This window comes from Wolffia australiana, chromosome 4 (assembly GCF_029677425.1).
Source record: "Wolffia australiana isolate 7733 chromosome 4, ASM2967742v1".
Taxonomy (NCBI): domain Eukaryota; kingdom Viridiplantae; phylum Streptophyta; class Magnoliopsida; order Alismatales; family Araceae; genus Wolffia; species Wolffia australiana.
Genome location: NC_135838.1, coordinates 18,008,364 through 18,024,830, shown reverse-complemented (window position 1 = coordinate 18,024,830; position 16,467 = coordinate 18,008,364). Strand labels below are relative to the sequence as shown.

Genomic DNA, 16,467 nt, shown 5'->3' with positions numbered 1-16,467 from the left:
CATTAGATAGATTGTGGGGAGGACAAATCTTTCAAAGATTTAAACTATTTTTGGAGGATGCCAAAATCTGATATCAGTATTGATATCTGGTATCCAGTATCAGCTACGGCCAAGGTATTTGGTATCCAACCGAGTCATCATAGGTGCTAATAATCAGGTAATAAATACGAAAATAGATATTGGATAATAACATCTGAAGCTACTTTGGTTAGCTTTCATTTTGTGAAATTTCTCGTAATTCAAACATTTTGTTAAAACATTTCAATTAATGTTATTTATTAAAAAAAATTGATATAATCTGGTATTTGTAAATAGTTTTTAATTATACACATTTTCTGTCTCATTTCATGATGCATATACTTATTCATCTCATAATACATTTGGCATTCATTGTTCACTTCAACAAATGTCACGTCGACAACGGAGAGTGCATTACCTCAAACAGGGGAGGAATCAGCAGAGGAGGCAGCTGTAGGAGACATGGCATATGACCTTTCAATGGTCCATAGATGTTCAAAGAAAGCCTCGATACTTAAATATTATACTATTATCAGGGATTGCATATATGAATGTGATTTTTTTTCACCGAAAGTGCGATAAAGATATCCCATCAATGAAAGTGTGCATAGCTATGCAAACAAAAATTATAGTTTACGAGACACTATTTGGAACAACAATGTTATCCTTTCTGTTTCCCTAATTGATCCATTGTTCAAGGACATGATGTTTTATAAGGAAATCTACTCAAAGGATGTGTCTTATATCCAAGCTATCTTCCAAATTGGACCTTTAATCACATAATACAAAAGCTATCTGAATTCTTTCAGCCGTCAAGAACCACCACCACAGGCATGAGTTAATCATTCCTTTACCAGTTGACTCATAACATGAATGCCAACACCCACTCAGCCAGGGAAACTTTAACATTTTCCTACGTATGTCACATCAAGGAGGCAATTCAACTGCGTGAAAATGGTGGGGCTCTAAAGGTGTTCTCATCTACCCTACACTAGCAAACATTGCCCATGAATATATGCATGTGTCTACAAAAAGGGCCCTATAGAATGGACGTTCTCGCAGGGCGTGATGTTGTCCGTAATGAGAAATTCTGGCTAGAGCACCTAGTATTAATGTGCTTGTGTGTGTGAAGTGTTGTTGTCGAAGCAAAAATAGAAATTGGTATGACATTTGTCTCGATGGTGACATCAATGAGAACCACAATCTTCAGGTCTACACATTTAATTTGGATTTGTGTTGGCCATATAGATATTGTATTACATACATTAACTTACTTATATTTTACTTTGTTACCAGCCCCCATGATAGATTAGTGGGTGATAGGGTGCCAAGGAGAGGAAATGTTTGGGTTCATTGGTTGCAGGATACATTATCTCATATTAATTGCAGACTCTCCAAAAATATTTTTAATGCTTTACATTGGGATGTCTCCTTTCTTTATAAAATATGAAATGTCACTGGACACAGGTTGACTTTTTGTGCACGTATTTGCCTTTTAAAGATAGGAAATGAAATCTTGAAAATAGAATGGAGTTTGTTGTCGCTAGTCTTGACGGCTCACCCATGGCGTTGGTGGCATCATGTAGCCACTGGAGGAAGCATTAGCCCAACCTCGATGCATACCACAACAAAGTGTGTGCACCTCCCACAGCGACTGGCAAAGCAACACTGAGACTCTAGTGTAATTGTGCTCAACTCAGATTCTGAAATAGACATTTACAACAATAATAACATTGAAGCAATGAACAATGGACCAAATGCCAGCACAGTCAGATCGTTATTCTCAAAACCGAAGGCACTTGCTCATGAGAGTACCAAGCATCTCCTTGTAGACCTCCTTTACCTAGATCCACCAGACTCCATGATCATGCCCCACATATCAGTTAGGCATGGAGGCCCACTTCCCTATGGAATTGATGCACACTCCGTCAGGTGGGTTGGTGACATATTTCGAAGTCATTATAACTTCTCAGTGGCAATGCTCCTTGAGTTCAACAATAAATTGGTCAGCTTGTCTTCCCAATAGTTGACCCATTCAACAAGGCAGACAGAACTGGCAACAGATGGCTCTACAAATGAAATGATTTCTGGTCTCTATCATACCTTCACTGGATTCTATTTTAATTTAACTCTCTTAGAAAAGGCACTTCATATGTTAATCTCTTAGAAACCCATCTTTACCTTAATTCCTCATTTCTTCCATCCTAGTCGTATTCTTGTATTTTATTCCTCTTAAGAAAATTCATGTATTGGCCCTAAAGAATCCTTCAAAAAAATTTCCTTCAATAAATCAGGTCATTTGTAACTTACACTATTGTCACGCTTATTTTAACTTTATTGTATGGCACAAATTAGCAGTGTTACTTTTATATATTAACTATCACCCTTCTTTTAATCATTTTTCCTATGTGACATTAGTGATATCAATTTTTAGCATTACTTTAGATTATTAATTTTATTGTTAATCATCATATACTGATGATAAATCTTAACAAAATCTGATAACGGTTATCGAAACAAAACTGTGTTTCATATCACCATCTGCTTAATGATGTCGGTATCCTTTCTCACTATCTCTTTAACAATATCCAAAATCATAATCCAGTTAGAGACCACCAACCATTATCCCTTACCAATATATGTTAAAATTATTGGGCACCTTTTTTGTTTTTCCAAATCACAAATATTGCAATATTCAATAAGGGGTGCATGCAGTCATGCTATATCGACCGTTATCCAATATCAGCATCCTTATCATTTCCATGTTCTCAGATATCGGTCCTGACACTTTGGCAAACCCTAACATAGTCATACAATAAACATATCCTTGGATCTCATAATCCACTACAGTTCGCTCAGGATAGAAAATTTCTTAATGAAGCATAGTGGATTTAAAAAGTATATATATTCCATAAAAGAGATGAAGAAAAAAATCGCACAACTGTTGAGTGTATATGAAATATGTAACCATCAAATCATGGAGCTCATGAGACCCCTATACAATAGCATTAACTAATTCCTGGATCCATGGTATAGACCTCACCACTGAAGTAAGAGACAACAGCAATTGACCCCTCGTAGGATGACTTAATCTTTGTAAAAGTGCAGTACCCTGGGTAGAGCATACAGAAAAATGGACTTATTTGTTTATTTAAAGATAGCAACATGGCTTTCATATCTGCTCTCAATAGCTTTCCCCCTTTCTTATGATCAACTTTGTAAATTCTCACAACCAGATAAGCAATCATTTAGACTCTGATTTTTTTTAATATATCCCAGGAATATCTGAGGAAATCTACAGGCAATAATTCATACGAATGGATACACAGTTCAATGCAATGAAAGTATGTCGAACAAGGAATATCTGAAGAGATACTGCACACTTTACCAAGATGCCTTGACCTTCTTTTGTTTGGGGGAGTTTTGAGGTGCCACTGCATCCTCCTCATCTTTCTTATTTTCAATTCTTACAAAAACGGGCTTGGCTTCAGCCATGATCTGTCCTGCTTTTAGACCTCCCCATTTAGTGTCATCCTGCAGGGTTTCAACAAGTTCAACTCATTAACAACAGTGTTGGCAGACGATATTAAATTTTGTCGTCTTCATCAACAAGCCTAAATTTTCTGGCATCACCATCTTGATCCATGTTTGGCTTGGACGAATGACGGTAACATGATTCAATGCTACATCTTAGTTTGGAACCAATGTATGAATATGATGACAATGCCATCTCTTGGAAAGAGAATGATGATGATGATAATGACTCTCGGAAACCTGATGACAATCACCGTCGTCATCTTCATCATCATCGTCATCATCTCTTTACATCGTCATTGTTCCCATCAAATCCTAATGAACAATTGAGGTATGATTTTTTTAAAAAAAATATGATGACTCCACCATGGTGGCATCCGACACAAAAGAACCTATCTTCAACTTCAAGGTCGCTCCATAAAAAACATATTTAAAGAGTTTTTCTTCAATGACTCCTTGGTGGAGAATCCTTCTAAAATTATAGAGCTTTGAGAAGAAAGCATGAAATTCACAGAGCGTGGCAGGGCTTCATTAATGAAAATAAGTAGATGCTCGGAAAAGGAATATTCCCACAAAGAATCTTACCCAAGTTAAGGTTTCGAACTGGTCCTTTGAATAGCCCAACTGCAAGTATATTCTCAGGCACAAGCTTGGAGCAACAGGAGATAAAGCAACTGCAATGATTCTCATGGTTTCTAGGATAACCACAAGATCCTGTCCGCAGAAAACGATGATAGAAACCTTAGAACAAATCTTAGTTTTTTAAAGAAGTTCAAGACGGACTCAATAACACGGACCCTTATCTGCAGGAGCGAGGAACAAAACTGGGACAATTATTAACGGATAACTAAAAATGAAACATCAAAAAGTAAATATACGATACACGTAAATAGGATACCTATCAATCTGCTTTGACTTGAACACCAAACAGCTATCTCCACTAGAAAACTCCCTTTTTTCCTAATTTTTTTTCTAGTTCCCCGAATTCGAGTTATATGAATAGTGGATCTAAAAATACTAGTCGATACTCTTATCGTTACATGTATGATACTCAATTTTTTTTCTTCGGACATAGAAGAAAAACTCTTTAAACATAGAAGAAGTATCCTGATGCAGTAGAATAATTTTTTTCTTTTTTGAAAGAAAAGTAGGGCAGACCACCCAGAAACCGGTGGTCCACCTGATGCTGTAGAATAAACAAATTTCTAACTAAACTGTTCGTTAACAGAAGTCGTTAAATAAATTTCTACCTAGAAGACCAGAACAGTTCGTTAACAGATCCCATTTTTTCCTATTGAAATTCAGCATCTAACAGAAGTCGTGCTTATGATACCTTCTTTGCAGCTTCAGCACTGGGACCCCCTTGCTTAAATAAGGACCATGGAGCGCGTTCATCAATATACAGATTTCCAGCATTACCGATTTCCAGAATAGATTCACAAGCAGATGACAATGATAAGTTATCATAGTGGTCCTTTGCTTTGGCCACCTAGAAATTAAAAAATAATTTAAACAAACGACTAACCAAAAGAATATGGTAAATCTCATTTGTCCGGTCATTTTAAAGCGATTGAGTAGATGAAATGCAAAGAGAATGAATAAAATAAGCGACTGTAAGGATCAATCTACCTAGAAATCTGAATTCAAGTTTATCAGAACTCACCAGGTTTCCTACTGTGTCCTTAAATTGGATCCCTTCACCCGCAACCGCAGCATCAAAAGCCAACGTTGACTGACAGTTCTTTTTCAGAAGCCCCAGCGTTCTATTGAGGAGATTTCCTTGAAATAACTAGGGTCAGTTTATTCTCAAAGTAAAAGTTTTATGACGTAAAAGCACAGAAAAAGTAGGGACGAGAGCAACGTGTTAAGTCATTACCAATTGTATTGGCGAGGTGTGCGTTGACTATATTGATAAATCGATCTTCAGAATAGTCTCCGTCGCTCCCGAATTCAACTTCCCTCAAAAAGAAGTATCGAATGGCGTCAACTCCAAATCTATTCACCAGATCCTTAGGTTCCAGCGTGTTTCCCAAAGATTTTCCCATCTTCATTCCATCCTATACATTTCAAAATAAAAAAGAAAGCTGCATGAAATGAAAGCAACATATGAGACAAAACTAAAAAAAGAGAATAATCTTCTGTAAATAAAAACAAGAAGAAATGGAGTGAGCTTTTTGAGACAGATATCGCCAGAGGGATATCACTTAGGAAACTGGAGCAGATTGATTATTCATAGGTGGCAAGACCAAATAGCAGAATAAATAGCAAAAATAGGTCAAGATGAAGTACGCCAAACTCGTAGATGGTTTTATTCATCCCGGTCCTGATTTTTATTAGTAGGAGAGGAAATATTGAGTTCCCATTGCTCCTACATCATACAAATGCCAACTGGCCCTCGACCGGCATCTTATCGACAGGGTGCCCTGTGAGTCCATCACAACCACTATCCTTAAATTTTGTCATTACTATGTCTAAAGAAACGTCTTTTGCAGATGACGAAACAAACTACTTAGATATTGAGATGTTTAGTTAAAACCAAAAAGTTTGGCACTTTCGCTGCTGATCAAGCAGGAAACCAAGAGAGTTGGGTTTTTTTCTAAAACACAGAAAAGTAGGAAATTTTATGTTATATTTGATGGTTAATGACTGCTGGAAATCACCATAGGATCAATGGAAGTGGGGATCAGAGGGAAAAAATCAAGTAATAGTTGATAGAAAGAAGGATGGATGCAGGACAATGAGAAGAGCCTGCCGCACTGGAAGCCTTATAGAGTAGAACGGTAAAACCACAAACTCAAATTACAGTCCCATCTTCCATATTCATAGGGGGAAGAAAGTCCTATCTCTGGAACATAAAAGCCCACAGAAGGGGAGCATAATTACTACGTTGACCTCACCAATAACACTCCCCCACACTTCCAACAGCAGCCAATAATGATTAGATTTTGGGGACAGGACAGGACATGAACTGCGCGTTCCCATCTCATCCCACCCCATCAGTCGATGTGGGATGAGACACATTGAGGAGCTCAAGGAATGGTAAAAGACCTGATGGATTTTGATCGGATGGCATAGGCTGCTTCGAGCACTTCCCATCCAGGGAAGCATCCCATCCCAGGACGCTGGACGCTGTTTGGAAGGAGCTCATCCTCTCCTGTCCCGTCCTGGTGTCCAATCCATGCATCAAATTGTAATAGCAATAAATGAAAACTACCAGAATACTCGTTGGAAAAAATGATTACACAATCCACCCCCAATGATCTTATTGGGTAGTTAATGAGGAAATCTAGGACTTGAATGAAGTATCCTATGTTTCTTTTATTTTGACTTCTGTGGCATGGGGGTCGACAGCAGGCCGTTCTATTGCTATGCTAAAAATCTAAATTTATGTGACTTCTGAAATCATTGAAGTGACACATAATGCCGTTCTACAAAGAATTCCAATATGTATTATTTTGGATCGATTTTCTTTGAGTCAACAATTTGGTCTGGGATGAACTTTTAGAGAGCGCGAATTCCCAAACAGAGCTTCAACGATTGCCAATAAATACATTATTTTATTATCTGTATCCTTGAACAACCGATCCTACTATCAATCGCAAAAGAAATCTGATTACTTGAGATGTGTTTCCTTTCTAGATCATTCTGTTATAAAGCTAAGACAATGTTATGGTTAAGCCTAAAACATTATTTGTTCAGCATTCATGAACAAAAATAATAATTCAAGAAACCATGAAAAAAGTACCTTTGTTAAGAACCCATGACCAAAAACCATCTTAGGAAGGGGCAATCCAGCTGACATTAACATTGCAGGCCAATAAACAGCATGGAACCTTAATATGTCCTGCACGTGTTGAACAGAAAATCTCAAGCCACTGACTGGATAATTAAAAGAATGCCAGATAGATATACCGAATGATCAAATTTAAGTCTGAATATGTCAGCTGGGATGCCTAGGGCCTAACAGTCGCCAAAACCTCAAAATTGTAACTGTAGACTTTTTGATGAAATGGAACACTATAGCGACCATAGTGCATTGCAACACATCTTTAACGGTGAAAAACTTTGATATCTTAGAAACCTCATCTGGAAATCCAAAGGAAACGTGATAAACCAGTGGCTTTTAAGTTACGCAATGAATATCATTGGTTTGAGGCTAACTGAGAACGCAACAGCAAAAGATCAGAAAACGAAGACAAGAATTTTCAACAGTGAACAGTCAGCCAAATTGATGAACTCCGTCAACAAGTTTAGAAGGTAAAAAGTCAACACGCAGGACCCGGTCCACAGGACGCAAAACAGGAGGATCCCATACCTTTCCAATTAAGTGAAGGGAAGCAGGCCAACCAGAAGAAATGGCATTTTCCAGAGTTGCTTCCTCCCCTTCATTGAGTAATGCAGAGACATACCTGCCAACATTATCATTCTATTTTCAGTTTTCTAAACTAAATAAATAAAAAGGTTAAAATTTTGGATGAAGACAACCACGACAATTGAGCAGGGGATTTTTTCCGATGAGGATGAAATAATCGGATCAGTTTGTACGCATAGATTGAAAAGTCTGAACTTGACAAAGGGAATTTTTAAGTAGAACCCACTTTCTCTAGAAATTTTAAGTTGATTTGAGTTTAACTGAAAATCTTACCCCAACAAAGCATCGAACCAAACATAAATGGTCTGTCGATCGTCCTCAGGCACTGGTATACCCCACTCAACCGATGCACGGGATATAGAAAAATCCCTTAGCCCAGATTTCATCCAATTTTGTACCTGTGTCTCTCTTTCAGGAGATAATGGGAGAAAAGTAATCCAACAGATTAAAGAATGATATCCATACCTCGTTCAATCTAAATGGAGGTTGTACAAAATTGGAATTTTCTGCCAAATACTCTTCCAATGACTTTTGGTATTTTGACAAGGCAAAGAAATAGTTGTCCTCTATTCTCTTAACACAAGGCTTCAAGTGGATTGGGCAACAATTATTCTCCAGCAATTCCTTCTCATCCTGAAATTATTCCTTGATAATCAAGCAAATGTCAAATAGCTCTTCCCATGAGCAAAAAACATTTTCCGCATCAATACCAGTATTAATTGAGAAATGATATAAGTACAATGGGTCTATGATAAGTAGATCGGCAAGTCCTATCAAAGTAAGAGAATTAAGCGTGTGGGAAAGTAAGCTGCAGGTGCGGAGTTGGAGCCACTGACAAATCAATTTATTTCAAATCCACTGCGACTACAGTGGAGCTGGAGAAGTCAGACGGAGCATTCCTAATGGCCAGGAGGCCGAGATGCAATCCGTTTCTCTAAACTATATCTTCTTCTCTCTACCTACTCTTCCGAAAGGTTCAACAGAACTGTGTCTACTTGATTCCTATATTTGATTTCTTCTTGGAAAGGGTTGATTTGCCAGATCAATACCAGTTCTGGTCTACACAATAACAATATGAAAGTCATATAAGTGAAAGGAAGGAATATAACCAAGGGATAAAAGATATCTGCAGGGGAGTGTCCTCAAAAATACCAGGGTTTCTCCCGATTTTATATAGTCTGCCGTAAAATATAAGAAATGGCTAAGACTGAAACCTTGTACACGTTCACTATAATTTGAATGACCAAAATGTAACGTGAACAACCATGAAATATTCAAAAGTGAGCAAGAAAGTAATGCCCCTCAAACAAATGTGCATAAGAGATCTGCAAAAAGTGGAATGTTTTAGAAAGACGGAAGCCTAAAGAAAGTTTGGATTTGCTTTCATTGGTTTCTATAGATGTCACAAGGTCGGAAGTTCAGTCATCGACTGTTCGAGAGAAAATTCCCACAGTAGCGTGCAACAGATAAGAGAAGACATTGTGAACTTTTTCTCCACAAAATTACCGTTTGAATTACAGAGACTAGCTAGAAACATAGAAATTATGAAGAAAGAAGGAAAGTTCTTACCTTGTACTCCTCGCAGTCCACACAATAAAGGCCCTCATAATCTGCGCGATAAATATCTCCACTGCTGAGGACTCTTGCGTAAAACTCCTTGACAATCGCTTCGTGATTCGGATCTGTCGTGCGAATGAACTTGTCGTGCGATATATCAAGCTGCATTTGACAAATATCTTCAACATGTAGCTCACAAGAGAGATGTATCATTAAGAATTTAGCTCCATACCTCTTTCCAGAGAGCTCTGTACGCCAAAGAAATATTGTCACAATGTATATTAGGCGTGCTGCCACCCAAAGCCGCGGCCGCGGCAATCTTTTCACCGTGCTCGTCGGTGCCAGTGACGAAGATAACAGTCTTTCCCAACAGCCTCTGAGTAACACATTCAAAGACCAAGATGCGAAACGCAATGCATCAAATCGACTTCAAAACGACGAACTATAAGCGTTTCTAGTTTGAATTCCTTCATCGCATTCGCGGGCAATGTTCAAAAATTCGAAATTTACAGTTGGATTCAGTGAATTGTGGCACAATTGACTTCATAAAAATAATGATGATTCGTCAAAGGTTATTTTTCATTGCAATTCATCAGAATCACCTGAAATCGAGCGACGGCGTCGGCGGCGATGGTGGTGTAGGCGCTTCCCATGTGAGGAGGGGCGTTCACGTAGTAAAGAGGGGTAGTAAGCACAAAGGCCTCAGATTTGTCCGGTTTTCTTGGTTTTTCTTCCTTGCGAAGCTCGCTGCGGCAGAATCCGTAGGAGGGGGCCGCAATTGACCTCGAACCCGCACGAAGAGCAGTTCCCAAATGCCAGGCCTTGGACGAGCCAATGGAGGACAGAGATGGCGCCATTGACAGGCAACCGTGAGGTAGGAAGAGCGCTCTTCCCGCCATCTTCACCTTCCCTTGGAGCTTCCTTCTATCCACGGAGAAGTCCTCAGTCCTCACCACATCGCAACCTCCCCTCCTAAAATAAACCTTCAATTAATAAAATAAATCTCGTTTATTGAAAAGACCTGCACAGGGAATAACGGCCCGCTCTCGGTCCAGTCCTGCCCAACTTTGAAATTTGGCCCGATTGAGATCCAGCCCAATTGATGGGATAGAGTTTTTGGCTTGGATAGGATGATAATTAAATGTTAAAGTTAAGGTATGAAAGTCAATTTGTAAAAAACGTTGACATGGACTTTGTGCAAGGAGCAATGCATTACAAAATAATTTATAAAAAGGTTCTCGTTATGAGGGTTTCCACTAGACTTGAACTGTGCTGGGTGTTTCTTAGTTTGCCTCGGACCCATTTGGTTGTCTCATCGCATCTAACAGGGCATCATGTAGGCGTTGCTTCATCCTTAAACAATGATGGACGCACAAACAAATGGAAAACTGGACAAATTGCAGAGGAGTGAAGTGCTGATTAGTATCACCGTATCCAATCAGTTTGTGTTCATCTCTCTTATAGTAGAGGAGCCCGAGATCAAGATACCTTTGATGTACCTAAGGATTCTGTTGACTCTAGCCACTTGTTTAGAAGTTCATTTATCCATGTGTATGCTCAAAATTCCAAAGTAATACATGAAGTTGGGGGTGGTTTATGTTACATACCTCAAACTCCCAATTAATCTCTTGAAATTTGTACATTCCTCCCTGAGACCTGCTCCCCCTTCACCTCTCCCCACTCACTCAACTGCGCTCCCAGAAAGGGGGAAATGGGAATGGGAAGTGGATCCCATGGGAGAGGGGCTGGAGAAACAAAAAATGAGGGGGCTCCGGAAGAGGGGTGTGAGCAAGGTGGGGGAACGGGGGCAAAGAGCAATGTAAAATATTTGACAATTTTAAAATCCATAAAATATTATCGGCTCACCACCCCTAAACTGAATCTAGACTAGCAGGGGACAGTCCACCTGAAAATGGCTGTCCCAGTTCCGTCTAGTACAACAAGACTTCCCTCTAAAATGTATAACATTACTTGTGATGGCCACAACATGTGTGTGCAACTTGAAAATAGAATATTTAGTGGTATCATACTAGTATGGACAGTGAGAGTTATAAAAGATGCATAAAATATCAAAATAAATTTGATAGCTAGTTGATTTATCTTCCTCTCTATCTCTCAGTGTCTCTCTCTTTCCTCACAGCACTAGCCATCTCTCCCTTGTGTATGTATTTGTGCAAAACATGCGAGCAACATGGCCTCCTCTCCGCCATGATACCCCAAGTCCAAAACACTTCGATCGGGTCCACCCCCAACCGTACTATTTGGACGCTCACACTCGACGGCTTGTACTCATGCAATTCTTCTTGGGAGTATTTTCGTGAGAAATCTCCCATCCGGCACTTGGGTCGCCGCATCTGGCACTTGGCGATCCGTACCCGTCTCTCCTTTTTCCTCTGGAGACTCATACACTGTGGCCTCTCGACTGATGATCGGGTGATCCGTCTTGGCCACTCTCTCACCTCACGTTGCAACTGCTGTCCCGCATTTCCACATATGGAGACTATGGAGCATATTTTTTTCCATTGTGAGATAGCCATAAATGTTGGCGCCAAATCACGCACCTTTGAAGCCCAGTCCTTCATATTCCACTGACCCTGTTGGAGTGTTTTGGCAAGATATTTATCTTGACAATATGCTCTAAATGGAGCCCCATCCTCCACATCACCATAGCTTATTTACTATGGGAGATATGGAAGGGGAGAAATTCTTCCCATTTTTCAGGGACTCCCATGCGCGCCGTGGGTATCATGCGTCGCGTCAAGCTGTGGATACAACACATCCACCATCTCATCCCCACTCGCAACTGCAGCTTAGCACTTGGATGTGCTCTCCTTCGTGCATGGGGCATTCCGGTGACCCTTGCCCCTATCCGCATTTAGCTACATGTCATCCATTGGCACCCACCGCCAATTGGCAGTCTCAAACTGAATGTGGATGGTGCGTCCAAAGGGAACCCGGGGCCAGCAGGGGGAGGTGGTATCCTCTGAGATCATACAGGGAGTATTCTCTTTGCTTTCTCCTCTTTCTATGGCGTACAAACTAGCATAGTAGCCAAAGCTATGACGATACGTGATGGTTTACTCCTCTGCGAGGAACAAAACCTTCATAATATCATCGTAGAATCAGACTCACAGTGGTAGTCGACATGCTGCATGCAGGTACATGCTCCCAATGGCGACTACACCGTGTATGACAAGATATCATGCGGTGCCGCCCTTGCATAACTAGAGTTCGTCATCAGCTGCGAGAGGGTAACAAGACAACAGATGCCCTCGTTAACCACGCGGTACACATACAACTCCCTTCCTCCCTTTTCCTTTCTTGGCACGCGCTCCCTCCGACTGCTAGGGGATGCTATCGCGTCGAACATCTCGGCTTGCCGAACCTCCGCACGCGCCGCACACTTTCAAAGGAGGCCCCGCAAGAGTGGCGAATTGCGTGGAGCACTCGAGGTGGGAGCACTCACGCCTAATTCGACGATCACGACAGCGAGGTGAGCTGCGCCCACCTCGGATGAGGTCCTCACCACGCACTTCATCGATGCACTTGTTAAAGGCGGGGACAGCTCCACTATCTCTCCACCATCATCATGCGGGGGGCTCGTGTAAGGCGTCGACGCGAGTACTTTTCCGAGCACTTGCAAGGTATCACTTATGTATCATTTCCTTTCCTGCACATGGGTGTAGAAGAGTGGGATCCGAGTGTAATTGGGATATTTATACTCGCTCCACGCTTATAAACATTGATAAACACTTCACTTTATAAATAAAATCCCCCTATGTGGCGTCCAGGGCACGGGTGGATCGGTCTACGGGCACAACCGCAGGGTTGGCTGTACCCGGCACCGTGTTTTTTTGCCAAAAAAAAAAAACTCTGATGATAGCGGGTGGTGACTGATGCTCCCATTCTCCGACTACTTGAATTTGAGCTATTCAGGTGACCTTTTTTTGAACTCCATAGGTAGATTTCTACTTGATTATATCATTTGCATGCTTCTATTTGGTTTAAATCAAAATCTGAATTGGTTTTTGATCTGATTTCCAATTTCGACCTCTTTAGAGCATTTTCATAAACACCTTCTGAGCATCGTGTATTTCACATGAATTTTATCTATTTTACCTTATTAAAATATATCAAATATATATATTAAATATGAATTATAGAGACAGTAGTACGCTACACATAGTATGATTCTATATGATATTCCCTAGCTACACATTAATGTATAAAATTATTTCTAAATTAATCTTTTTCATCCTTCTATCTTCTATTCACCTTTCTCTCTCTTAATTTATTAATTAAATCCCTTAAACTAAATAAATTATCTTGTCTCCCTTACTCCTAAACTCTTAGAATATATAAAAGATATTATTTATATATTTTTATAGATATTACTCTTCAAATTTATTATTATTATTATTATTATTATTATTATTATTATCACTTCCCTTAACCTCCAACTAATCTCTTTAATTACACTTTATTATTATCCTAAATTTTCAATTGAAATTACTTAAGTATTAAATCAAACTCTAGTGGCCAGTCATTTTGGAGATGAGCTCACTCCCATTATACAAACTTGAGTGAGTTTTCTATTTTATTTGATCTAGGAATATTAAAATTACGACAACAATAAAATTAACATCGCAATTTGCTTTCATCAAGGATGTATCACATCACCTGTCCTAACCAATTTCAGTATGTGGTGTTTGTCAATGTCACATTCAAAAATTATCTCCATCTCTTACTAAACAGTTTGGCATAGATCATCTATTTCCCTTCAAAACAACCCAACATATTGTGCGCACCTAAAACTGGGCAGTTAATTGCCAGGAGATCAATAATCAATGGGGCGGCACCCAGTACAACCTTCGTTAAATGTCTTCTCACAATTTTAGTAGAGAACAATAATTCTATCCATAAATTTCTAGTGTTACTACTACATGTTGTTTTTCATGTATTGCATGACACTGAGTGGCATAGTCAATGGCAAACAAAATTTTGTGTTATTTCTATGAAATTTACATATTGTTATGCATTTAAAGAATTAAACATGCATGTTGTCAAGCCTAAAATGAAATAGTCTATTTTTAGGATGAAATTCTATTTTTTGTGGATTTAATGGTATTTTAACAAAATTTTCAACATCATATCATTGAAGAAATAAATTTTTTGATTACGAATATATTTTTTGACGTTATATTCATGGAGATATCAATGTTATTATTTGGAATATTTATTATATTTTATGACATAGAATGAATTTTATAAATATTAATTAATACATTTGAGGTAATAGAATCATGCCCACCATGTGTCACCATTCAATTCATTTGAATGGTGACCAATCAAGAGTTTTGGCAATTATTAGCATGGTAATCCTTGTGAAAACTTGTCATTACAACATTGCAAATTGTAATTCCACAATGCCCGATCGTTGGCTGACAACTTTTTTATTTTTAAATTTGGAGGTTATATGGACCAATAAGAAATAATATATTTAAATTGAAATAAATGTGATGCAATGATCAAGGGACAAAATGTGAGATCAAAAGTCAACATTTGCTTTGTTACAGGCGTTACACGTCAATTATTGTTTATATGTCTTATTTATTAAACATAAATTAAAAAAAATTGGTTTGGTCTACTGTGGTTTAGAGATCAACCAGAAAATCAGGATTTGTAGAAGAAAATCATTTATATATTTTTTAAAATGTACTTATGTCATGAATATAGTATTGGTATATATTGGGTTCCTATAGGGTCACATGCACAAGTTCATGGAATTTCATTAATTACTCATCAGGAGATGGACTTTTGTGTAAATTTCCCCAAATAATTAAATATTTGGGCATCTTGATTTGATACCCATGCAAGCCGTTTAGAAAAATAAATCTCTCGCAAATTATTTGGAAAATAAGTGAGTTATGGACCTAGAAAATAAGAGGATTTCAGTAAAAGTAAATAAGAAATTTGTTTAATGTTGGGAGAGGGCTGATTTTACACATATGTCATCATGGTTTGAAATTTATCCAAACGAAAAAATTATGAGACCAGAATACACCTAGGGTTTGACCGTCCAGGTCCGCTCCTGGTTTTTTGCATGGACTTAAACCTAATCTAAACTTTGGTCAGGTTTTGATCTTGTCCGGTCCCAGACCGGTTTTGGTGTGGCCCCAATCCAGTCATGTTGACTAGTCAATGATCAAGCCAAAGTAGAAAAGTAAGAAAACATACACACTAACATATCATAAAAAGAATAATGTTAATCTATCAAGTCCATCTTAGAAAAAAAAACTCCTATTATTTTTTTTCTGACAAGATTAATAAAAATAAATAAAATAAAATAATTAATAAAAAGAAGAAGAAGAGTGTAAAGGAAGATGAAAAGAAGAAGAGAAGATAATGGAAAGAAGAAGAAATGAAGATGAATATATTAATAAAATAAGAGAAGAAATGAAGATGAACATATTAATAAAATAAGAGGAGAAGAAATGAAGATGAAAAGGAGAATAGAAGAACATGAAAAAAAAGAAGAAAGGAAGATCAAAAGTTTAATAAAGTAAGATGAAGAGAATAAGAACAAGAGAAGACGAAAATAAAAATACAAGAATAAGAAAGGAAAATGGAAAGATTTATATTATATAAAGAAAGGAAGAAGAAAATAAGAATAAAAGAAGAATCAGAGAAGAATAAAATAAGAGCAAAATAAGAAGAAAATAAAACTAATATGAAGAAGATAAGAATTATGAAATAAGGAAGAAAGGTGAAAAGACTAGTAATAGAAGAATATAAGAAAAGAAGATAGAACAAGAAACGACCGCAAAGCAGGTAGGAGAGGGAGAGCATGAGGACCTGGGGAGCACGAAGAAGGTTGTATACCCTTCGAGAAGGTGATATGAAGAAATGATTGGAAACTGGGAACACAAATATAATAAATGATAAATGATAGAAAACTGGTGGTCATAAGTTTTTTCAGTAAATTG

General features: G+C 38.3%; 1 protein-coding gene across 1 annotated transcript; it reads right to left on the bottom strand.

Annotated features, from left to right (window-relative positions):
* Nucleotides 1–3,255: 3,255 nt before the first annotated feature.
* OVA1 (methionyl-tRNA synthetase / methionine-tRNA ligase / MetRS (cpMetRS)) lies at nt 3,256–10,457 on the bottom strand. The gene is made up of 12 exons (XM_078574131.1): nt 10,084–10,457; nt 9,714–9,857; nt 9,494–9,643; nt 8,390–8,557; nt 8,198–8,322; nt 7,868–7,961; nt 7,298–7,396; nt 5,429–5,609; nt 5,216–5,331; nt 4,886–5,041; nt 4,138–4,266; nt 3,256–3,552 (listed from the first exon to the last, which is right to left on the bottom strand). The coding sequence occupies exons 1-12, from the start codon at nt 10,378–10,380 to the stop codon at nt 3,403–3,405; spliced, it is 1,809 nt and encodes a 602-aa protein (XP_078430257.1). The 5' UTR covers nt 10,381–10,457; the 3' UTR covers nt 3,256–3,402.
* Between the last annotated feature and the right edge of the window lie 6,010 nt (nt 10,458–16,467).

Bases quoted from the DNA above. Each gene is read 5' to 3' on its own strand.
- OVA1 (XM_078574131.1), bottom strand. From the start codon at position 10,380: ATGGCGGGAAGAGCGCTCTTCCTACCTCACGGTTGCCTGTCAATGGCG. The intron at 5,610-7,297 runs GTACTTTTTTCA...TGAAATGTATAG, and splicing joins GTCATGGGTTCTTAACAAAG to GATGGAATGAAGATGGGAAA. The intron at 3,553-4,137 runs GTAAGATTCTTT...GAAACCCTGCAG, and splicing joins AGTTCGAAACCTTAACTTGG to GATGACACTAAATGGGGAGG.